A 24,232-nucleotide genomic window follows, 5' to 3' on the forward strand; every position below is an offset into this window, starting at 1 on the left:
ACTGATTGAACAGATGCTGTAAAATGGAACCATACTAATCGAACAGATGCTGTAACAAGAGAGGCAAGGCCTTCAAGACTCACTTGTGATAAATTAAGTCCCCTAGCATTAATTACAGAGTAATTTCCCTTTTTTACTATCTGCACCACAACGTTTGCAAAATAAATAAAAATTCCATGCTCAGCAAAAGAAGTTCCTGTTTGAACAAAAAATGATAATAATGACTCCTCTTGTTGTTGTGTCAGAATAAGAGGTCAAAGTGCCAAGTTTAGAGAATACAAAAAATATAAATATAACAGTAAATGCAGTTTGCATATAATTAGGCTTCTTTTTTTTAAATTTTTTTGTGCCCATCTCAGAGGTGCAGTATTGTTTTAAACAAGATGACTGGAAAGAACTGAATTTTTCCTATTTTTATGCCAAATTTGGTGTCAGCTGACAAAGTATTTGCAGAGAAAATGTCAATGTTAAAGTTTACCACAGACACACGGACACACACACCCACACACAGACAACCGAACACCGGGTTAAAACATAGACTCACTTTGTTTACACAAGTGAGTCAAAAAAATGGAGTCAAACTAACAGTGCTGTTGTGCGTGCAGCGGACCGTGAAGGGAAGGGGGGAGAGCCCAACATGGTGATTTGGGACGTGGCCACAGGCATGGCTCGGAAAACCTTCCTGCACAAGAAACAGTTTGGATGGTAAGTGCTTAGTTTGGAGTGGTGTGGTGGTTTATATTAATTATAAACAGTGTGGATGGTAAGGGCTTAGTGTGGAGTGGTGTGGTGGTTTATAAACAGTGTGGATGGTAAGTGCTTAGTGTGGAGTGATACAGTGGTTTATATTAATTATAAACAGTGTGGATGGTAAGGGTGTAGCATGGAGTGATGTGGTTGTTTATATTAATTATAAACAGTGTGGATAATAAGTGCTTAGTGTGGAGTGATGTGGTGGTTTATATTAATAATAAACGGTGTGGATGGTAAGGGCTTAGTGTGGAGTGATGTGGTGGTTTATATTAATAATAAACGGTGTGGATGGTAAGGGCTTAGTGTGGAGTGATGTGGTGGTTTATATTAATTATAAACAGTGTGGACAGTAAGAGCTTAGTGTGGAGTGGTGTGTTTGTTTATATTAATTATAAACAGTGTGGACAGTAAGAGCTTAGTGTGGAGTGATGTGGTGGTTTATATTAATTATAAACAGTGTGGACGGTAAGAGCTTAGTGTGGAGTGGTGTGTTTGTTTATATTAATTATAAACAGTGTGGACGGTAAGAGCTTAGTGTGGAGTGATGTGGTGGTTTATATTAATTATAAACAGTGTGGACGGTAAGAGCTTAGTGTGGAGTGATGTGGTTGTTTATATTAATTATAAACAGTGTGGATGGTAAGAGCTTAGTGTGGAGTGATGTGGTGGTTTATATTATAAACAGTGTGGATTGTAAGTGCTTAGTGTGGAGTGATGTGGTGGTTTATATTATAAACAGTGTGGATTGTAAGTGCTTAGTGTGGAGTGGTGTGGTGGTTTATATTAATTATAAACAGTGTGGATGGTAAGGGCGTAGCATGGAGTGATGTGGTTGTTTATATTAATTATAAACAGTGTGGATAATAAGTGCTTAGTGTGGAGTGATGTGGTGGTTTATATTAATTATAAACAGTGTGGATGGTAAGGGCGTAGCATGGAGTGATGTGGTTGTTTATATTAATTATAAACAGTGTGGATGGTAAGGGCTTAGTGTGGAGTGATGTGGTGGTTTATATTAATTATAAACAGTGTGGATGGTAAGGGCGTAGCATGGAGTGATGTGGTTGTTTATATTAATTATAAACAGTGTGGATGGTAAGTGCTTAGTGTGGAGTGATGTGGTGGTTTATATTAATTATAAACAGTGTGGATGGTAAGTGCTTAGTGTGGAGTGATGTGGTGGTTTATATTAATTATAAACAGTGTGGACGGTAAGTGCTTAGTGTGGAGTTGTGTGGTGGTTTATATTAATTATATTTTTTTAAATCATTTTTCAAATGAAAAAAATATTCTTCTCTTACCACATAGTGCCGGAAGTGCCAGCATTTGACGTCATTTTTGTGTTGACGGCAGGGCGCCAGAGTGGAGTGCTGATGAAGCCGTGTGCTGCCGAACCGCCAACAGTGAACTGCATTTCTACCAAAACAATGATTTTGGTAAGACACCCCCCCCCCCCCGCCCCCACCTCCCTCTCCCTTCACCACCCCTCTTCCCCATTCATTACTGTTTTGTTGAATTTCTTTTATTTGGGTTATTTTTCTTAGTAAGGTTTTCATTGTGTTTGGGCATTTAAAAAAAAAAAAAAATTATTATTAACTCTTTCGCCACTGTAGGCGACTTAAGTCAACATTGGGGGGTCTTGTTAAAATAGTAACAGAGCTTGACAGCTGCAGGCAACTTTCCTGCACAAAAACTTTGAGTTAGAAGTGATTAACACTGACTAACCTTTTCCCTCTGTTCGAGTTTGAAGTGATTAACACTGACTAACCTTTTCCCTCTGTCTGAGTTTGAAGTGATTAACACTGACTAACCTTTTCCTCTGAGTTAGAAGTGATTAACACTGACTAACCTTTTCCCTCTGTTTGAGTTAGAAGTGATTAACACTGACTAACCTTTTCCCTCTGTTTGAGTTTGAAGTGATTAACACTGACTAACCTTTTCCCTCTGTTTGAGTTAGAAGTGATTAACACTGACTAACCTTTTCCCTCTGAGTTAGAAGTGATTAACACTGACTAACCTTTTCCCTCTGTTTGAGTTTGAAGTGATTAACACTGACTAACCTTTTCCCTCTGAGTTAGAAGTGATTAACACTGACTAACCTTTTCCCTCTGAGTTTGAAGTGATTAACACTGACTAACCTTTTCCCTCTGAGTTAGAAGTGATTAACACTGACTAACCTTTTCCCTCAGTTTGAGTTAGAAGTCATTAACACTAACCTTTACCCTCTGAGTTTGAAGTGATTAACACTGACTAAACTTTTCACTCTGAGTTAGAAGTGAGTAACACTGACTAACCTTTTCCCTCTGAGTTAGAAGTGATTTAACACTGACTAACCTTTTCCCTCTGAGTTAGAAGTGATTAACACTGACTAACCTTTTCCCTCTGTTTGAGTTTGAAGTAATTAAGTCCACTGTGTTGGTTTGACACAAACTGAATCATCTGACTGAGAGCATTGAGTCTAAAATATTTATTTAATTACACATACTTAACCGTGACCCACTAATGCAGACTCCGGCAGGGGTCTGACATTCCTGTCCTGTGCAAACTAATATCCGCCTATGCGTAGAAAACGAAAGTAGCTACGGCCAATAACCTCCGGGAAGTAGGTAACCTCCCCTTTACCCCCCTGACTAGCGCCCTCTTTTTCCGGCAGCCATTATGACTCCTGTTCCTGTGCTCGTCATACAGCTAAGTTTTTTTTCGTATTTTCTGTCTGTCTGTCGATTCTCTGGCGTTCTTGTTTGCAAGTAAAGTGTAACTGTTACATTTGCTGCTTTATTGAGAGGACATATTTGCTGTTATTTATTTGTTTGCTTGATTCATTAATTGTTTAATGTTTGAAATGTTAATGATTTATTTCAGATTTAATGAACACGCTTGTTTGTTGTGAACAGAGAATGTGGCCAACAAGCTTCACCTGCAGAAGGTGGCTGATTTCAAAATGGCCCCGGGGTCTTCACCCTGCGTCATCAGTGCCTACGTGCCAGGGATCAAGGTTGGTGGATCTGTCGTCTCACCCCTGTCGTTGGAGTTGGTGTGGTTTTCTGTGACCTCTTTGTCTTGTTTGGGGTTGTACAGGAGTGACCGTTTCAAGTGTTGAAAGTGTCCCAGCTTCGACGGGCACCATAGCCGAATGGTTAAAGCGTTGGACTTTCGATCTGAGGGTCCCGGGTTCGAATCACGGTGACGGTGCCTGGTGGGTAAAGGGTGGAGATTTTTACGATCTCCCAGGTCAACATATGTGCAGACCTGCCAGTGCCTGAACCCCCTTCGTGTGTATGCGCAAGCATAAGATCAAATACGCACGTTAAAGATCCTCTAATCCATGTCAGCGTTCGGTGGGTTATGGAAACAAGAACATACCCAGCATGCACACCCCCGAAAACGGAGTATGGCTGCCTACATGGCGGGGTAAAAACGGTCATGCACGTAAAATCCCACTCGAGTATATACGAGTGAATGTGGGAGTTGAAGCCCACAAACGCAGAAGAAGAAGAAGAAGTCCCAGCTTCATGGTGACGTGGAGGGTCACACATGCATGTGCATTTGGATGAGACGGTAAACCAGATTCCTGTGTGCAGCATGTTCTTATCACGTGAACTAACCCATGGCAACAAAAGGGTTGCCCCTGTTGGAAGTCTGTAGAAAAATCCATTGTTGGTAAGAAAACAAATACACTTGCAGACTGACAAAGAAAGGGGGAAAAAATATTGGTGGGCTGCATTGTGGACACACACACACACACACACACACACATATGAAAAGAGAAACATTTAAACACATACCTAGAAACACACAGTAACACACTCGTACACATTCCTGGAAACACACACGCATTCCTAGAAACATGCACCACACACACACACACACACACACACACACACACAGAAAGAGAAACATGCATGCACATGCAGTAACCCACTCACATTCCTGGAAACACACACACACACACACACACACACACACACACACACACACAAGTACAGATAGAGAGCAAGACCTTCATACCTACCAGTGTGTATTGAAAGACTGGCTGTGTTATTGCAGGGACAGCCGTCCTATGTGCGTGTGTACCGCTACCCTCACTTTGACGGACAATCGGCTGCAGTGGCCAATAAGAGTTTCTACAAGGCTGACCGCGTCAACATGTACTGGAATAAAATTGGTAAACAATTCCCTTCATTGAAAAACAAAAACCCCAAAAATCACAAACAAACCTCTTTAGCGAATGCTTGAAAAAAAAAAATTGCACTGACAGATTGATTGACACACATATTTTTGAAGGTTTTTCAGTGAACACACAAGTGAAGAAATGAGAAAGAAAATACCAGAAGTTAGGAAGTAAATGTTCAGAATTAGATTTTCATGGTGATGTCATTTGGGTTGAATTTTATTTTACTTTTATTATTTTTTTAAAAAGTTTTCATCAACTCTTTCACTGTCAAAGACAACTTTAGTTGATTGGACAGTACTCTGCCATAGACGACTTCAGTTGACTGGACGGTGTTCTGCCATAGACGACTTTAGTTGACGTCAAGAGGTCATGTCAAAAGGACCGATTTTCACATGGTAACAGAAAGCTGGACAGCTGCAGCCACTTTCCAGTGTAATAGAACAGTGACTAACTTTCACCCCCTGACCCAGTTTCAAGTGAACCAGTCCGTTGTGTTGTTTTTCACAGGAGCCAGAAACTCATGACTGAGAGCTTTTGAGTCGACAGTATTTGGTGCTTTGGGGATGTTTTTCACCCAGAAACTTGGCAGTGAGAGAGTTACTGCCAAGCACTCTGTAGGGCTTACAGTGTGTAAACACTGTGCGAGCAGTATACCCCAAATAGTATGTTTTTCGCATGTATTTCCATGGAACTTATGTAGTTTCTGTGCTTTTTTTTTTTGCTTTTTTTCTTTCTTTTGCTGGGAAGAAGGCATAATTGATGCTAGTGAATTTGTAAAGTTTGTAAGGATGTGGAAGATGCTAGTGAATTTGTAAAGTTTGTAAGGATGTGGAAAATGCTAGTGAGTTTGTAAAGTTTGTAAGGATGTGGAAGATGCTAGTGAGTTTGTAAAGGTTTGTAAGGATGTGGGAGATGCTAGTGAATTTGTAAAGTTTGTAAGGATGTGGAACGTTGTCCCTCTCTGGAGCAAACTAATATGCTGATTTTTTTTATTTTGTGTGTTTGTGTGTATGTGCAGAAGTGTGTTAATTTAGTGTGTGTGTAAAGTGTGTATGTGTTAGTGTGTGTGTGCAGAAGTATGTTAATTTAGTGTGTGTAAAGTGTGTTTGTGTGTGTGCAGAAGTATGTTAATTTAGTGTGTGTGTAAAGTGTGTTTGTGTGTGTGTGTGCAGAAGTATGTTAATTTAGTGTGTGTAAAGTGTGTATGTGTTTGTGTGTGTGTGTGCAGAAGTATGTTAATTTAGTGTGTGTAAAGTGTGTTAGTGTGTGTGTGTGTGTGTGCAGAAGTATGTTAATTTAGTGTGTGTAAAGTGTGTGTGTGTGTGTGTGTGCAGAAGTATGTTAATTTAGTGTGTGTAAAGTGTGTATGTGTGTGTGTGTGTGTCACAGGCACGGGCCTGGTGATTCTGACGTCCACCGAGAGCTCTGACAGTTCTTACTATGGAGAACAGGCTCTGCACTACATCAGTACTGCTGGAGAAAGCTGCCTGGTGCCTCTGGGTATGCTGTTGGGGGGGGGGGGGGGGGGGGATGGATGGAATTAGTGTGCGTGTGTGTGGTAGTGTGTGCATGTGTGTTTAGCGGAGCATAATTTGTGTGTGTGTGTACAATGCAGTTCAGTTCAATACAATACAATGCAATATGATACAATACAAACAATACAATACAGTACAATACATTACAGTATTGTGAGTGTAGGAAGCGGGATAATGATGAGCAGGGTGTCTTCTTCATTTTGTGGGCTGCAGCTCCCACATTTCACTCGCATGTAGCAGGGGGCTTTTTATGTGTTTAATAATAATGGTACTTATATAGCGCTGAATCTTGTGCACAGACAAATCTAAGCGCTTTCGCACCAGTCATTCTCACGCATGCATAACTCTAAAACTGGAGAAACTAAAGACAAGGAAGAGGCAGGGAAGGGAGGCTATTTTAGGAAGAGGTGGGTTTTAAGGCCAGACTTGAAAGAGCTGAGTGTGGAGACTTGACGAAGCGAAAGAGGAAGTTCATTCCAATTGCAAGGTCCAGAGACAGAGAAAGAACGGCGGCCAACAGTCGAGAGTTTGAATGTGGGTATGCGTAAACAGAGTGGATCCGAAGCTGATCGTAGTGAGCGAGATGGAGTGTAGAGGCGAAGGCAGCCACAGAGATGTTTGACTGTTTTTACTGCGCCATGCAGGCAGCGGCACTGTGTTCAGAGGAGTGTGAACAGGGCGTGGCTTGTGTGTTGCAGACAAGAAAGGCCCAGTGTACAGCGTCATGTGGAGCCCCAGAAACAACGAGTTCTGCGTCGTCTATGGCTGTATCCTTCCTGCGTCCCTGTGGGCTCTTTGTGTACTTTGACTGGTTTTTCTTTTTCTTTTTTTTGTGTGTGTGTGTGTGTGTCCTGTTTTTTGTCACAGTGACCATTACTCCCACCAACACCCTTACCGTCCCCCATCATATTCTGAATTATTGGTGAAGGTGATTTAGACTTTTCGTTGGTTTTCATTTTGTTTGGTGGTGGTATTTGTGGTGGTGGTGGTGTTTGTGTGTGTGTGTTGGGATGGGAGGGGAGGGGTGTGTGTTGGGGTGGGTATTTAGTGTGGGTGTGCATGTGCCTATGTGTGTGACTGTCTGTTTGTTTGTGTGTGTGTGCGTGTGACTATGTGTATGTGTGTGTGACTGTGTTTGTGGGTGTGGGTATGTGTGTGCGTTTATGGGTGTGGGTATGTGTGTGTGTGTGTGTGGGTATGTGTGTGTGTGACTATGTGTTTGTGGGTGTGTGTGTGTGTGTGTGACTATGTGTGTGTGTTTGTGGGTGTGCGTGTGGGTATGTGTGTGTGTGTGGGTATGTGTGTGTGTGTGTGGGTATGTGTGTGTGTGTGTCTCCTGTTTCTTGGCTGTCCAGTGTGATCTTTGACAAGTGTCACCAGACATGCCATCCAAGGTGACTCTGTTCAACCTGAAGTGTGAGCCAGTGTTTGACTTTGGCACTGGTCCCAGGAACCACTGTTTCTACAATCCTCACGCCAACAATATCCTTTGATTCTCAGCACCTGTTTGGGTCAGCTGATTCAACCCCTGTTCATGTAGTGTGATTTTAGACAACAACAACAACAACAAAAACAGCAGCATCAGCAGCAGTAACAACAACAAAAACAATAACAACAACATCAACAACAAAAACAGCAGCAGTAACAACAACAGCAGCAGTAACAACAACAACAACAACGGCATCAGCAGCAGTAACAACAACAACAACAACGGCATCAGCAGCAGTAACAACAAACAACAAAAACAACAACAGCAGCAGCAGTAACAACAATAACAACATTAGTAACAACAACAAAAACAACAGAATCAGCAGCAGTAACAAGAACAACAAAAACCAAACAACAACAAACAAACAACACAGACATGTACACATAGTCGTCAGCTATTACTTTATGTGGAAAGACTCACCAAAGTACAACAAACACAGACATGTACACATAGTCGTCAGCTATTACTTTATGTGGAAAGACTCACCAAAGTACAACGCAGACATGTACACATGGTCGTCAGCTATTACTTTAAGTGGAATGACGCACCAAAGAACAACAAACACAGACATGTAAACATAGTCATCAACCATTACTTTGCTTTAAGTGGAAAATCTGAAAACTGCTACACCACTGGTACACATCTGATTTCAGAAATGGATGAATAACGACAGACAGAAAATATGAAAAAACTTAGCCGTATGAAGAGCACAGGAACAGGGGTTATGATGGCTGCCGGAAAAAGAGGGCGCTAGTCAGGGGGACAAAGGGGAGGTTATCTACTTCCGGGAGGTTATCAACCGTAGTACTTTCGTTTGCGTTCGAACAAATTCATATACGCTACACCACATCTGCCAAGCAGATGCCTTACCAGCAGCGTAACCCAACGTGCTTAGTCAGGCCTTGAAAAAAAAAAAAAAAAAGAATAATAAAATGAAATAAAATAATAATAATAATAGATAAATACATTAAAAAAAAGAAAAAAGGAACTACTACTACTAATAATAATATGGCACAAAAACTTGATGAAGTCAACTATAGGCGTACAAAAAATAATAAAATAAAATAAAATAAATAAATATATATATATATATAAATAAATAAATAACTAAATAAATAATTATGATATAATGAAAATAAATAAATAAATAATAATAATAAAATAGATAAATAAATCAATAAAATAAATAAATAAAAAAAGACAATAATGAGAAAAGCAGCAATGATCCTACAAGAAATGATGAAAACATTTAAAACTAAAAAAAAAAAAAGTGCATTCGAAACGAAAAAAAAAAAAAAAAAAACCCACTCAGGGAGGACGTGAAGTGAAGTCCTGATTCCTCCTTAACCCCTTCACTCCTGTGTCTGGCTGGCTTTGGCAACTTGGCCGGTCACATGGAATTCTGGGACCTGAAGCAGAAGAAGGAGATTGCCAAGTTCAAGGCCGCCGACACCACGACCTTTGAGTGGTCGCCTGACGGAGAGCACGTCTTGACGGCCACTGTCGCCCCTCGGCTGCGTGTGGGGAACGGGTCAGTGACTTTTTGTGTTTGTGTGTGTACCAGGTACAGACTGTGGCACTACACAGGTAGTCTGACTGTTGATGTGTGTACAGGTACAGACTGGCACTACACAGGTAGTCTGACTGTTGATGTGTGTACAGGTACAGACTGTGGCACTACACAGGTAGTCTGTCTGACTGTTGATGTGTGTACAGGTACAGACTGTGGCACTACACAGGTAGTCTGTCTGACTGTTGATGTGTGTACAGGTACAGACTGTGGCACTGCACAGGTAGTCTGACTGTTGATGTGTGTACAGGTACAGACTGTGGCACTACACAGGTAGTCTGTGTGACTGTTGACGTGTGTACAGGTACAGACTGTGGCACTTCACAGGTAGTCTGACAGACTGTTGATGTGTGTACAGGTACAGACTGTGGCACTACACGGGTAGTCTGTCTGACTGTTGATGTGTGTACAGGTACAGACTGTGGCACTACACGGGTAGTCTGACTGTTGATGTGTGTACAGGTACAGACTGTGGCACTACACGGGTAGTCTGTCTGACTGTTGATGTGTGTACAGGTACAGACTGTGGCACTACACGGGTAGTCAGTCTGACTGTTGATGTGTACAGGTACAGACTGTGGCACTACACGGGTAGTCTGACTGACTGTTGATGTGTGTACAGGTACAGACTGTGGCACTACACGGGTAGTCTGTCTGTTGATGTGTGTACAGGTACAGACTGTGGCACTACACGGGTAGTCTGTCTGACTGTTGATGTGTGTACAGGTACAGACTGTGGCACTACACGGGTAGTCTGACTGACTGTTGATGTGTGTACAGGTACAGACTGTGGCACTACACGGGTAGTCTGACTGACTGTTGATGTGTGTACAGGTACAGACTGTGGCACTACACGGGTAGTCTGACTGACTGTTGATGTGTGTACAGGTACAGACTGTGGCACTACACGGGTAGTCTGACTGACTGTTGATGTGTGTACAGGTACAGACTGTGGCACTACACGGGTAGTCTGACTGACTGTTGATGTGTGTACAGGTACAGACTGTGGCACTACACGGGTAGTCTGTCTGACTGTTGATGTGTGTAAAGGTACAGACTGTGGCACTGCACAGGTAGTCTGTCTGTTGATGTGTGTAAAGGTACAGACTGTGGCACTGCACAGGTATTTGTATTTGTATTTCTTTTTATCACAACAGATTTCTCTGTGTGAAATTCGGGCTGCTCTCCCCAGGGAGAGCGCATCGCTACACTACAGCGCCACCCATTTTTTTGTATTTTTTCCTGCGTGCACTTTTATTTGTTTTTCCTATCGAAGTGGATTTTCCTACAGAATTTTGCCAGGAACAACCCCTTTGTTGCTGTGGGTTCTTTTACGTGCGCTAAGTGCATGCTGCACACGGGACCTCGGTTTATCGTCTCATCCGAATGACTAGCGTCCAGACCACCACTCAAGGTCTAGTGGAGGGGGAGAAAATATCGGCAGCTGAGCTGTGATTCGAACCAGCGCACTCAAATTCTCTCGCTTCCTAGGCGGACGCGTTACCTTTAGGCCATCACTTCACTATAGTCTGACTTGACTGTTGATGTGTGTACAGGTACAGACTGTGGCACTACACTGGTAGTCTGACTGTTGATGTGTGTACAGGTACAGACTGTGGCACTACACAGGTAGTCTGTCTGACTGTTGATGTGTGTACAGGTACAGACTGTGGCACTACACGGGTAGTCTGACTGTTGATGTGTGTACAGGTACAGACTGTGGCACTACACGGGTAGTCTGTCTGACTGTTGATGTGTGTACAGGTACAGACTGTGGCACTACACGGGTAGTCTGTCTGACTGTTGATGTGTGTACAGGTACAGACTGTGGCACTTCACAGGTAGTCTGACTGTCTGTTGATGTGTGTACAGGTACAGACTGTGGCACTACACAGGTAGTCTGACTGTTGATGTGTGTACAGGTACAGACTGTGGCACTACACGGGTAGTCTGTGTGACTGTTGATGTGTGTACAGGTATAGACTGTGGCACTACACGGGTAGTCTGTGTGACTGTTGATGTGTGTACAGGTACAGACTGTGGCACTTCACAGGTAGTCTGACTGTTGATGTGTGTACAGGTACAGACTGTGGCACTACACAGGTAGTCTGTCTGACTGTTGATGTGTGTACAGGTACAGACTGTGGCACTTCACAGGTAGTCTGTCTGACTGTTGATGTGTGTACAGGTACAGACTGTGGCACTACACGGGTAGTCTGACTGACTGTTGATGTGTGTACAGGTACAGACTGTGGCACTACACGGGTAGTCTGTCTGACTGTTGATGTGTGTACAGGTACAGACTGTGGCACTTCACAGGTAGTCTGACTGTCTGTTGATGTGTGTACAGGTACAGACTGTGGCACTACACAGGTAGTCTGACTGACTGTTGATGTGTGTACAGGTACAGACTGTGGCACTACACAGGTAGTCTGACTGACTGTTGATGTGTGTACAGGTACAGACTGTGGCACTGCACAGGTAGTCTGTCTGACTGTTGATGTGTGTACAGGTACAGACTGTGGCACTACACAGGTAGTCTGACTGTTGATGTGTGTACAGGTACAGACTGTGGCACTACACGGGTAGTCTGACTGTTGATGTGTGTACAGGTACAGACTGTGGCACTACACGGGTAGTCTGTCTGTCTGTTGATGTGTGTACAGGTATAGACTGTGGCACTACACGGGTAGTCTGTGTGACTGTTGATGTGTGTACAGGTACAGACTGTGGCACTACACAGGTAGTCTGACTGTTGATGTGTGTACAGGTACAGACTGTGGCACTACACAGGTAGTCTGTCTGACTGTTGACGTGTGTACAGGTACAGACTGTGGCACTACACAGGTAGTCTGACTGTTGATGTGTGTACAGGTACAGACTGTGGCACTACACAGGTAGTCTGACTGACTGTTGATGTGTGTACAGGTACAGACTGTGGCACTACACAGGTAGTCTGACTGTTGATGTGTGTACAGGTACAGACTGTGGCACTACACAGGTAGTCTGACTGTTGATGTGTGTACAGGTACAGACTGTGGCACTACACGGGTAGTCTGTGTGACTGTTGATGTGTGTACAGGTACAGACTGTGGCACTACACAGGTAGTCTGTCTGACTGTTGATGTGTGTACAGGTACAGACTGTGGCACTACACGGGTAGTCTGTCTGTTGATGTGTGTACAGGTACAGACTGTGGCACTACACAGGTAGTCTGACTGTTGATGTGTGTACCAGGTACAGACTGTGGCACTACACAGGTAGTCTGTGTGACTGTTGATGTGTGTACAGGTACAGACTGTGGCACTACACAGGTAGTCTGACTGACTGTTGACGTGTGTACAGGTACAGACTGTGGCACTACACAGGTAGTCTGTCTGACTGTTGATGTGTGTACAGGTACAGACTGTGGCACTACACAGGTAGTCTGACTGACTGTTGATGTGTGTACAGGTACAGACTGTGGCACTACACGGGTAGTCTGTCTGACTGTTGATGTGTGTACAGGTACAGACTGTGGCACTACACGGGTAGTCTGTCTGACTGTTGATGTGTGTACAGGTACAGACTGCGGCACTACACAGGTAGTCTGTCTGACTGTTGATGTGTGTACAGGTACAGACTGTGGCACTACACAGGTAGTCTGTCTGACTGTTGATGTGTGTACAGGTACAGACTGTGGCACTACACAGGTAGTCTGACTGTTGATGTGTGTACAGGTACAGACTGTGGCACTACACAGGTAGTCTGACTGTTGATGTGTGTACAGGTACAGACTGTGGCACTACACGGGTAGTCTGACTGTTGATGTGTGTACAGGTACAGACTGTGGCACTACACAGGTAGTCTGTCTGTTGATGTGTGTACAGGTACAGACTGTGGCACTACACAGGTAGTCTGACTGTTGATGTGTGTACAGGTACAGACTGTGGCACTACACGGGTAGTCTGTCTGACTGTTGATGTGTGTACAGGTACAGACTGTGGCACTACACGGGTAGTCTGACTGACTGTTGATGTGTGTACAGGTACAGACTGTGGCACTGCACAGGTAGTCTGTCTGACTGTTGATGTGTGTACAGGTACAGACTGTGGCACTACACAGGTAGTCTGTCTGACTGTTGATGTGTGTACAGGTACAGACTGTGGCACTACACAGGTAGTCTGTCTGACTGTTGATGTGTGTACAGGTACAGACTGTGGCACTACACGGGTAGTCTGACTGTTGATGTGTGTACAGGTACAGACTGTGGCACTACACAGGTAGTCTGTCTGACTGTTGATGTGTGTACAGGTACAGACTGTGGCACTACACAGGTAGTCTGTCTGACTGTTGATGTGTGTACAGGTACAGACTGTGGCACTACACAGGTAGTCTGTTGACTGTTGATGTGTGTACAGGTACAGACTGTGGCACTACACAGGTAGTCTGTCTGACTGTTGATGTGTGTACAGGTACAGACTGTGGCACTACACAGGTAGTCTGACTGTTGATGTGTGTACAGGTACAGACTGTGGCACTACACAGGTAGTCTGTGTGACTGTTGATGTGTGTACAGGTACAGACTGTGGCACTACACGGGTAGTCTGACTGTTGATGTGTGTACAGGTACAGACTGTGGCACTACACAGGTAGTCTGTCTGACTGTTGATGTGTGTACAGGTACAGACTGTGGCACTACACAGGTAGTCTGTCTGACTGTTGATGTGTGTACAGGTACAGACTGTGGCACTACACAGGTAGTCTGTCTGACTGTTGATGTGTGTACAGGTACAGACTGTGGCACTACACAGGTAGTCTGTCTGACTGTTGATGTGTGTACAGGTACAGACTGTGGCACTACACAGGTAGTCTGTCTGACTGTTGATGTGTGTACAGGTACAGACTGTGGCACTACACAGGTAGTCTGACTGTTGATGTGTGTACAGGTACAGACTGTGGCACTACACAGGTAGTCTGTCTGACTGTTGATGTGTGTACAGGTACAGACTGTGGCACTACACAGGTAGTCTGACTGTTGATGTGTGTACAGGTACAGACTGTGGCACTACACAGGTAGTCTGACTGACTGTTGATGTGTGTACAGGTACAGACTGTGGCACTACACAGGTAGTCTGTCTGACTGTTGATGTGTGTACAGGTACAGACTGTGGCACTACACAGGTAGTCTGTCTGACTGTTGATGTGTGTACAGGTACAGACTGTGGCACTACACGGGTAGTCTGACTGACTGTTGATGTGTGTACAGGTACAGACTGTGGCACTACACAGGTAGTCTGACTGTTGATGTGTGTACAGGTACAGACTGCGGCACTACACAGGTAGTCTGTCTGACTGTTGATGTGTGTACAGGTACAGACTGTGGCACTACACGGGTAGTCTGACTGACTGTTGATGTGTGTACAGGTACAGACTGTGGCACTACACAGGTAGTCTGTGTGACTGTTGATGTGTGTACAGGTACAGACTGTGGCACTACACAGGTAGTCTGACTGACTGTTGATGTGTGTACAGGTACAGACTGTGGCACTACACAGGTAGTCTGACTGACTGTTGATGTGTGTACAGGTACAGACTGTGGCACAACACAGGTAGTCTGTCTGACTGTTGATGTGTGTACAGGTACAGACTGTGGCACTACACAGGTAGTCTGACTGTTGATGTGTGTACAGGTACAGACTGTGGCACTACACAGGTAGTCTGTCTGACTGTTGATGTGTGTACAGGTACAGACTGTGGCACTACACAGGTAGTCTGACTGTTGATGTGTGTACAGGTACAGACTGTGGCACTACACAGGTAGTCTGTCTGACTGTTGATGTGTGTACAGGTACAGACTGTGGCACTACACAGGTAGTCTGACTGTTGATGTGTGTACAGGTACAGACTGTGGCACTACACGGGTAGTCTGACTGTTGATGTGTGTACAGGTACAGACTGTGGCACTACACAGGTAGTCTGCTGACTGTTGATGTGTGTACAGGTACAGACTGTGGCACTACACAGGTAGTCTGACTGTTGATGTGTGTACAGGTACAGACTGTGGCACTACACAGGTAGTCTGACTGTTGATGTGTGTACAGGTACAGACTGTGGCACTACACAGGTAGTCTGTCTGACTGTTGATGTGTGTACAGGTACAGACTGTGGCACTACACGGTAGTCTGACTGACTGTTGATGTGTGTACAGGTACAGACTGTGGCACTACACAGGTAGTCTGACTGTTGATGTGTGTACAGGTACAGACTGTGGCACTACACAGGTAGTCTGTCTGACTGTTGATGTGTGTACAGGTACAGACTGTGGCACTACACAGGTAGTCTGTCTGACTGTTGATGTGTGTACAGGTACAGACTGTGGCACTACACAGGTAGTCTGTCTGACTGTTGATGTGTGTACAGGTACAGACTGTGGCACTACACAGGTAGTCTGTCTGACTGTTGATGTGTGTACAGGTACAGACTGTGGCACTACACAGGTAGTCTGACTGACTGTTGATGTGTGTACAGGTACAGACTGTGGCACTACACGGGTAGTCTGACTGACTGTTGACGTGTGTACAGGTACAGACTGTGGCACTACACAGGTAGTCAGTCTGACTGTTGATGTGTGTACAGGTACAGACTGTGGCACTACACAGGTAGTCTGACTGACTGTTGATGTGTGTACAGGTACAGACTGTGGCACTACACAGGTAGTCTGTCTGTTGATGTGTGTACAGGTACAGACTGTGGCACTACACGGGTAGTCTGTGTGACTGTTGATGTGTGTACAGGTACAGACTGTGGCACTACACAGGTAGTCTGTGTGACTGTTGATGTGTGTACAGGTACAGACTGTGGCACTACACGGGTAGTCAGTCTGACTGTTGATGTGTGTACAGGTACAGACTGTGGCACTACACAGGTAGTCTGACTGTTGATGTGTGTACAGGTACAGACTGTGGCACTACACAGGTAGTCTGACTGTTGATGTGTGTACAGGTACAGACTGTGGCACTACACAGGTAGTCTGTCTGACTGTTGATGTGTGTACAGGTACAGACTGTGGCACTACACAGGTAGTCTGTCTGACTGTTCATGTGTGTACAGGTACAGACTGTGGCACTACACAGGTAGTCTGTCTGACTGTTCATGTGTGTACAGGTACAGACTGTGGCACTACACAGGTAGTCTGACTGTTGATGTGTGTACAGGTACAGACTGTGGCACTACACGGGTAGTCTGACTGTTGATGTGTGTACAGGTACAGACTGTGGCACTACACAGGTAGTCTGACTGTTGATGTGTGTACAGGTACAGACTGTGGCACTACACGGGTAGTCTGACTGTTGATGTGTGTACAGGTACAGACTGTGGCACGACACAGGTAGTCTGTCTGACTGTTGATGTGTGTACAGGTACAGACTGTGGCACTACACAGGTAGTCTGTCTGACTGTTGATGTGTGTACAGGTACAGACTGTGGCACTACACAGGTAGTCTGACTGTTGATGTGTGTACAGGTACAGACTGTGGCACTACACGGGTAGTCTGACTGTTGATGTGTGTACAGGTACAGACTGTGGCACGACACAGGTAGTCTGTCTGACTGTTGATGTGTGTACAGGTACAGACTGTGGCACTACACAGGTAGTCTGTCTGACTGTTGACGTGTGTACAGGTACAGACTGTGGCACTACACGGGTAGTCTGACTGTTGATGTGTGTACAGGTACAGACTGTGGCACTACACGGGTAGTCTGACTGTTGATGTGTGTACAGGTACAGACTGTGGCACTACACAGGTAGTCTGTTGATGTGTGTACAGGTACAGACTGTGGCACTACACAGGTAGTCTGTCTGACTGTTGATGTGTGTACAGGTACAGACTGTGGCACTACACAGGTAGTCTGTCTGACTGTTGATGTGTGTACAGGTACAGACTGTGGCACTACACGGGTAGTCTGTCTGTTGATGTGTGTACAGGTACAGACTGTGGCACTACACGGGTAGTCTGTCTGACTGTTGATGTGTGTACAGGTACAGACTGTGGCACTACACGGGTAGTCTGACTGTTGATGTGTGTACAGGTACAGACTGTGGCACTACACAGGTAGTCTGTTGATGTGTGTACAGGTACAGACTGTGGCACTACACGGGTAGTCTGTCTGTTGATGTGTGTACAGGTACAGACTGTGGCACTACACAGGTAGTCTGACTGTTGATGTGTGTACAGGTACAGACTGTGGCACTACACAGGTAGTCTGTCTGACTGTTGATGTGTGTACAGGTACAGACTGTGGCACTACACAGGTAGTCTGTCTGACTGTTGATGTGTGTACAGGTACAGACTGTGGCACTACACAGGTAGTCTGACTGACTGTTGATGTGTGTACAGGTACAGACTGTGGCACTACACAGGTAGTCTGACTGTTGATGTGTGTACAGGTACAGACTGTGGCACTACACAGGTAGTCTGACTGTTGATGTGTGTACAGGTACAGACTGTGGCACTTCACAGGTAGTCTGTCTGACTGTTGATGTGTGTACAGGTACAGACTGTGGCACTACACAGGTAGTCTGTCTGACTGTTGATGTGTGTACAGGTACAGACTGTGGCACTACACAGGTAGTCTGACTGTTGATGTGTGTACAGGTACAGACTGTGGCACTTCACAGGTAGTCTGTCTGACTGTTGATGTGTGTACAGGTACAGACTGTGGCACTACACAGGTAGTCTGTCTGACTGTTGATGTGTGTACAGGTACAGACTGTGGCACTACACAGGTAGTCTGACTGTTGATGTGTGTACAGGTACAGACTGTGGCACTTCACAGGTAGTCTGTCTGACTGTTGATGTGTGTACAGGTACAGACTGTGGCACTACACGGGTAGTCTGTCTGACTGTTGATGTGTGTACAGGTACAGACTGTGGCACTACACGGGTAGTCTGACTGTTGATGTGTGTACAGGTACAGACTGTGGCACTACACAGGTAGTCTGACTGTTGATGTGTGTACAGGTACAGACTGTGGCACTACGCAGGTAGTCTGTCTGACTGTTGATGTGTGTACAGGTACAGACTGTGGCACTACACAGGTAGTCTGTCTGACTGTTGATGTGTGTACAGGTACAGACTGGCACTGCACAGGTATTTGTATTTGTATTTCTTTTTATCACAACAGATTTCTCTGTGTGAAATTCGGGCTGCTCTCCCCAGGGAGAGCACGTCGCTATACCACAGCGCCATCCATTTTTTTGTATTTTTTCCTGCGTGCACTTTTATTTGTTTTTCCTATCGAAGTGGATTTTCCTACAGAATTTTGCCAGGAACAACCCCTTTGTTGCTGTGGGTTCTTTTACGTGCGCTAAGTGCATGCTGCACATGGGACCTCGGTTTATCGTCTCATCCGAATGATTAGCATCCAGACCACCACTCAAGGTCTAGTGGAGGGGGAGAAAATATCGGCGGCTGAGCTGTGATTCGAACCAGCGCGCTCAAATTCTCTCGCTTCCTAGGCAGACGCGTTACCTCTAGGCCATCACTCCACTATAGTCTGACTTGACTGTTGATGTGTGCACAGGTACAGACTGTGGCACTACACGGGTAGCCTGTTGAGTCAGGTGGACACCCCAGAGGGGGAGTTTCTGTGGGATGCCAGGTGGAGGCCAGTACCTGAGGGTACCTTCAGGGAGAAACCTGTCCGCTACAAACCTGCAGAGCCTGGGCTGACCTCTGTGGAGAACAGTGAGTTTGGGGGGGTAAGGGGGGTGGGGGGGGGGGTGGAGAGGTGGGTGGAAGTGGGGGGAGAGGTGGGTGGAGGGGTTGGGTGTGTGGTGGTGGGGTAGGTATGTCATGTGTGTTGGTACCCGAGGGTACCTTCAGGGAAAAACCCATCCGCTACAAACCCGCAGAGCCTGAGCTGACCTCTGTGGAGAACAGTGAGTTTGGGGGGGTAAGGGGGGGTGGAGGGGTTGGGTGTGTGGTGGTGGGGGGTAGGTATGTTGTGTGTGTTGGTACCTGAGGTTACCTTCACGGAGAAACGTGTTGGCTATAAACCTGGGGCCGTATTCATGGGGACTGACGTCGGGCATAAAGCAAAACGTCTTAACCCTTTGAGCCCTGAGTTCCTGAGCAATTTTAACCCTTCTGCCTGAGCTCCTGAGCCAAAATTTGGAAATGGTATTTAATGTGTCACGGCAGATATGAAAAGAGTGCCCTGACCACCGCTTTACCAGTCAACGACACTCCCTCCACCAACACAGCACAACACAGCACAGCACAGCACAACACAACACACCATACAACACAACACAGCACAGCACAACACAAGACAGCACAACACACAGCACAGCTCAGCACAACACACAACAAAGCACAGCACAACACAACACAACACAACACAACACAGCACAGCACAGCACAGCACAACACAACACAACGCAACAATGTATGAACGGTGTTCCACAGAGAAGACAGAGGCGTACCGTCCGCCCCAGGCACGAGCGGCCAACTACACTCCCTCCACCAACACAACACAACACAACACAGCACAGCACAACACAACACAACACAGCACAGCACAGCACAGCACAACACAACACAACACAACACAACACAACGCAACAATGTTTAAACGGTGTTCCACAGAGAAGACGGAGGCGTACCGTCCTCCCCAGGCACGAGCGGCCAACTACACACCCTCCACCAACACAACACAACACAGCACAGCACAACACATCACATCACAACACAACACAGCACAGCACAGCACAGCACAGCACAGCACAGCACAACACAACAGTGTATGAACGGTGTTCCACAGAGAAGACAGAGGCGTACCGTCCTCCCCAGGCACGAGCGGCCAACTACACTCCCTCCACCAAACTGCATGAGTATGAACCTGCCTCCAACATCCGTCAGGCCCAGGCAGCCCCAGGTGGGTGTCTGTCTGTCTGTCTGTCTGTATGGGTGGGTGGGTGGTGTGTGTGGTGGTGTGTCTGTATGTGTGTGTGGTGGTGTGTGTGTGTGGGTGGTTGGATGGTTTGTGTGTGTGTGCGTGTTGGTGGGTGGTGTGTGTGTGTGTGGTGGGTGGGTGGTGGGTGTGTGTGGGTGGGTGGTGTGTCTGTGTGTGTGGTGTGTGTCTGTGTGAGTGGGTGGTGTGTCTGTGGGTGGGTCTGTGTGTGTGGTGTGTGTGTGTGTGTGGTGGGTGGGTAGTCTGTGAGTGGGTGGGTGGTGTGTGTGTGTGTGTGTGTGTGTGGTGGGTGGGTAGTCTGTGAGTGGGTGGGTCTGTGGTTGTGTGCGTGTGTCTGCCTGTGGGTGGGTGGGTGGTGTGTGTGTGTCTCTATGTGTGTGGTGGGTGGGTGGTGTGTGTGTGTGTAGGGGGGGGAAGGTGAGGGTAGTAGTGGTAGTGTGCGTGTGGATGGATGGGTGGGTGGTTTGTGGTGTGTGAGGGTAGTGGTGGTGGTGTGTGTGTGTGGTGTCTGGATTATGTTGAAGAGTCATGAAACTGAAGCACACAGACAAACTCGAACACATTACACAGACTCCCTGTGTACACGACTGACCAGATCACGGAAACAAATATAACTACAAGTGACGCAAAAACACAGGGGTGTTCTATGCACTTACATTGTGAACCTCGTTCCCATTTTGTGTACAGATAAACCGCCCAGCAAAAACAAGAAGAAGAGGGATGCTCGCAAAGCCAAGACCACAGGAGATGTAAGCTTTGACCTGGTTGGTTAACTCACTCCGGACGAATAGTTCTCTCCCTTGCTTTTCCCCGACAGATGACCCATTTGTTAGGGTTAGGAAAAAAAAAATCACAAAAAATACGAAACATAAAGTAACTGAACGAAACTCACTGTATTTGACTCACTGAACCCTCTCCTCATGTCGTGTATATGCCCAGCCCCCTCCCCCTTTTCACTGCTCACAGAAGCTGAGTCACTATCAGTACCTTCTTGCTGGTAGCTTTCTTCACTGCAGATACTTTATTCAACATCTTCATCATCGTTGATGTCGAAACCATCAGTTTGAAGCATTTCAATCACTTCAGCAGCGGTAAAACTTGCTGTCGTGATGTAGTTTGCTCCAAAAATTTCCACTCGTATCGCCTGCGACCTCATTTTCGATGAAGTAGAAACATGTAAGGTGAGGTAGAAACATGTAAGTTGAGGCAGAAACATGTAAGGTGAAGTAGAAACATGTAAGGTGAGGTAGAAACATGTAAGATGAGGCAGAAACATGTAAGGTGAGGTAGAAACATGTAAGTTGAGGCAGAAACATGTAAGGTGAAGTAGAAACATGTAAGGTGAAGTAGAAACATGTAAGGTGAAGTAGAAACATGTAAGATGAAGCAGAAACATGTAAGGTGAGGTAGAAACATCATGTAAGGTGAGGTAGAAACATGTAAGGTGAGGTAGAAACATGTAAGGTGAAGTAGAAACATGTAAGGTGAGGTAGAAACAGTAGAAACATGAAAGGTGAAGTAGAAGCATGTAAGGTGAGGTAGAAACATGTAAGGTGAAGTAGAAACGTAAGGTGAGGTAGAAACATGTAAGATGAAGTAGAAACATGTAAGGTGAAGTAGAAACATGTAAGGTGAAGTAGAAAAGGTGAAGTAGAAACATGTAAGGTGAGGTAGAAACATGTAAGGTGAAGTAGAAACATGTAAGGTGAGGTAGAAACATGTAAGGTGAGGTAGAAACATGTAAGGTGAGGTAGAAACATGTAAGGTGAGGTAGAAACATGTAAGGTGAGGTAGAAACATGTAAGGTGAGGTAGAAACATGTAAGGTGAGGTAGAAACATCATGTAAGGTGAGGTAGAAACATGTAAGGTGAAGTAGAAACATGTAAGGTGAAGTAGAAACATGGAAAAGGGTCATGAAAGCCCAAAACAAAAAGAAAAAAAAACCAAACCATGATGTCTGTGACAGGGGGAGGTGAGCGCGGCTGATGAAGTGAGTGCAGCCCCCACCCCCACCCCCACCCCCTCGGCCAGTGCCTCAGCAGGGTCGACCACCGGGGACCCGGAGAAAGACAAAAAGATCAGGAATCTCCGCAAGGTGAGTGGGGAGGGGGGTGGGGGATTCCATCCACAGGTGTGTTCACTTTGGTGTGGTGGTGGTGGTGGTGTTTTTTTATGGTGGGGGGGTGGAGGGGGGAATTCCATCCACTGGTGTTCAATTTGGTGTGGTGTGGTGGTGTTTTTTATGGAGGGGGGGTGGGGGGGGGGGGAATTCCATCCACAGATGTTCACTTTGGTGGTGTGGTGGTGGTGGTGTGGTTTTTTTTTTGGGGGGGGGGGGGGGGGGGGGAATTCCATCCACAGGTGTTCACTTTGGTGTGGTGGTGGTGGTGGGTTTTTTTTTGGGGGGGGGGGGGGGGATTCCATCCACAGGTGTTCAATTTGGTGTGGTGGGGTTTGGTGGGGTTTTTTTTTTGGAGGGGGGGGGGGGGGGGGGGGGATTCCATCCACAGGTGTTCAATTTGGTGTGGTGGGGTTTGGTGGGTTTCTTTTTGGGGGGGGGATTCCATCCACAGGTGTTCGCTTTGGTGTGGTGGTGGGTTTTTTATGGAGGGGGGAGGGGGGGGATTCCTTCCACAGGTGTGTTCATTTTGGTGTGGTGGTGGCGGTGGGGTTTTTTTTTTGGGGGGGGGGGGATTCCATCCACAGGTGTTCAATTTGGTGTGGTGGTGTTTGGTGGGTTTTTTTTTTTTTTTTGTTGGGGGGAAATTCCATCCACAGGTGTTCACTTTGGTGTTGTGGTGGGGTTTTTTTTTGGGGGGGGGGGGGGGGAGGAAGTGGGGGTTAGTTTTGTTTTTCTTTGCGTTGCATGTTTGTGTTATTATGACTGACTGTTGTGTGAATGACGCGTGTCTTGCTGTTCCACAGAAACTACAGCAGATAGACGTGTCATGATGAACAACATGTGTGTGACATGTTCCACAGAAACTACAGCAGATAGTCATGTTATTATGATGAACAGTGTGTGATGTTATTATGATGAACACTGTGTGATGCTGTCCTGCAGAAACTACAGCAGGTAGTCATGTTATTATGATGAACAGTGTGTGATGTTATTATGATGAACACTGTGTGATGCTGTCCTGCAGAAACTACAGCAGGTAGTCATGTTATTATGATGAACAGTGTGTGATGCTGTCCTACAGAAACTACAGCAGATAGTCATGTTATTATGATGAACACTGTGTGATGTTATTGTGATGAACACTGTGTGATGCTGTCCTACAGAAACTACAGCAGATAGTCATGTTATTATGATGAACAGTGTGTGATGTTATTATGATGAACACTGCGTGATGCTGCCCTACAGAAACTACAGCAGATAGTCATGTTATTATGATGAACACTGTGTGATGTTATTGTGATGAACACTGTGTGATGCTGTCCTACAGAAACTACAGCAGATAGTCATGTTATTATGATGAACAGTGTGTGATGTTATTATGATGAACACTGCGTGATGCTGCCCTACAGAAACTACAGCAGATAGTCATGTTATTATGATGAACACTGTGTGATGTTATTGTGATGTTATTATGATGAACACTGTGTGATGCTGTCCTACAGAAACTACAGCAGGTAGAGAAGCTGAAGGAACAGCAGAAGAGCGGAAAACAGCTGGAACTGAACCAGGTGAGACATGGCGATGACCGCACACCTGTGGTTTTTTTCTTTCTCTTGTTGTATTTCAGTCAGT

General features: G+C 45.6%; 1 protein-coding gene across 3 annotated transcripts in view; it reads left to right on the top strand.

Moving 5' to 3' along the window:
• Positions 1-24,232, top strand: part of LOC143275665 (eukaryotic translation initiation factor 2A-like) — a 32,322-nt gene that overhangs the window by 4,405 nt on the left and 3,685 nt on the right. For all 3 annotated transcript variants that reach the window (XR_013053456.1, XM_076579942.1, XM_076579943.1), the window contains exons 5-17: positions 606-705; positions 2,107-2,189; positions 3,648-3,748; positions 4,801-4,918; positions 6,317-6,427; positions 7,161-7,229; positions 7,843-7,944; positions 9,308-9,482; positions 19,086-19,249; positions 20,328-20,441; positions 21,165-21,226; positions 22,445-22,573; positions 24,103-24,168. Coding sequence is in view for 2 of the 3 variants with exons in the window: in XM_076579942.1 (XP_076436057.1) it covers positions 606-705; positions 2,107-2,189; positions 3,648-3,748; positions 4,801-4,918; positions 6,317-6,427; positions 7,161-7,229; positions 7,843-7,944; positions 9,308-9,482; positions 19,086-19,249; positions 20,328-20,441; positions 21,165-21,226; positions 22,445-22,573; positions 24,103-24,168 (1,394 nt within the window). In the remaining variant the exon portion in view is untranslated. The remainder of the gene's footprint in view (positions 1-605; positions 706-2,106; positions 2,190-3,647; positions 3,749-4,800; positions 4,919-6,316; positions 6,428-7,160; positions 7,230-7,842; positions 7,945-9,307; positions 9,483-19,085; positions 19,250-20,327; positions 20,442-21,164; positions 21,227-22,444; positions 22,574-24,102; positions 24,169-24,232) is intronic.

The sequence above is a fragment of the Babylonia areolata genome, chromosome 30 (genome assembly GCF_041734735.1).
Source record: "Babylonia areolata isolate BAREFJ2019XMU chromosome 30, ASM4173473v1, whole genome shotgun sequence".
Taxonomy (NCBI): Eukaryota; Metazoa; Mollusca; class Gastropoda; order Neogastropoda; family Buccinidae; genus Babylonia; species Babylonia areolata.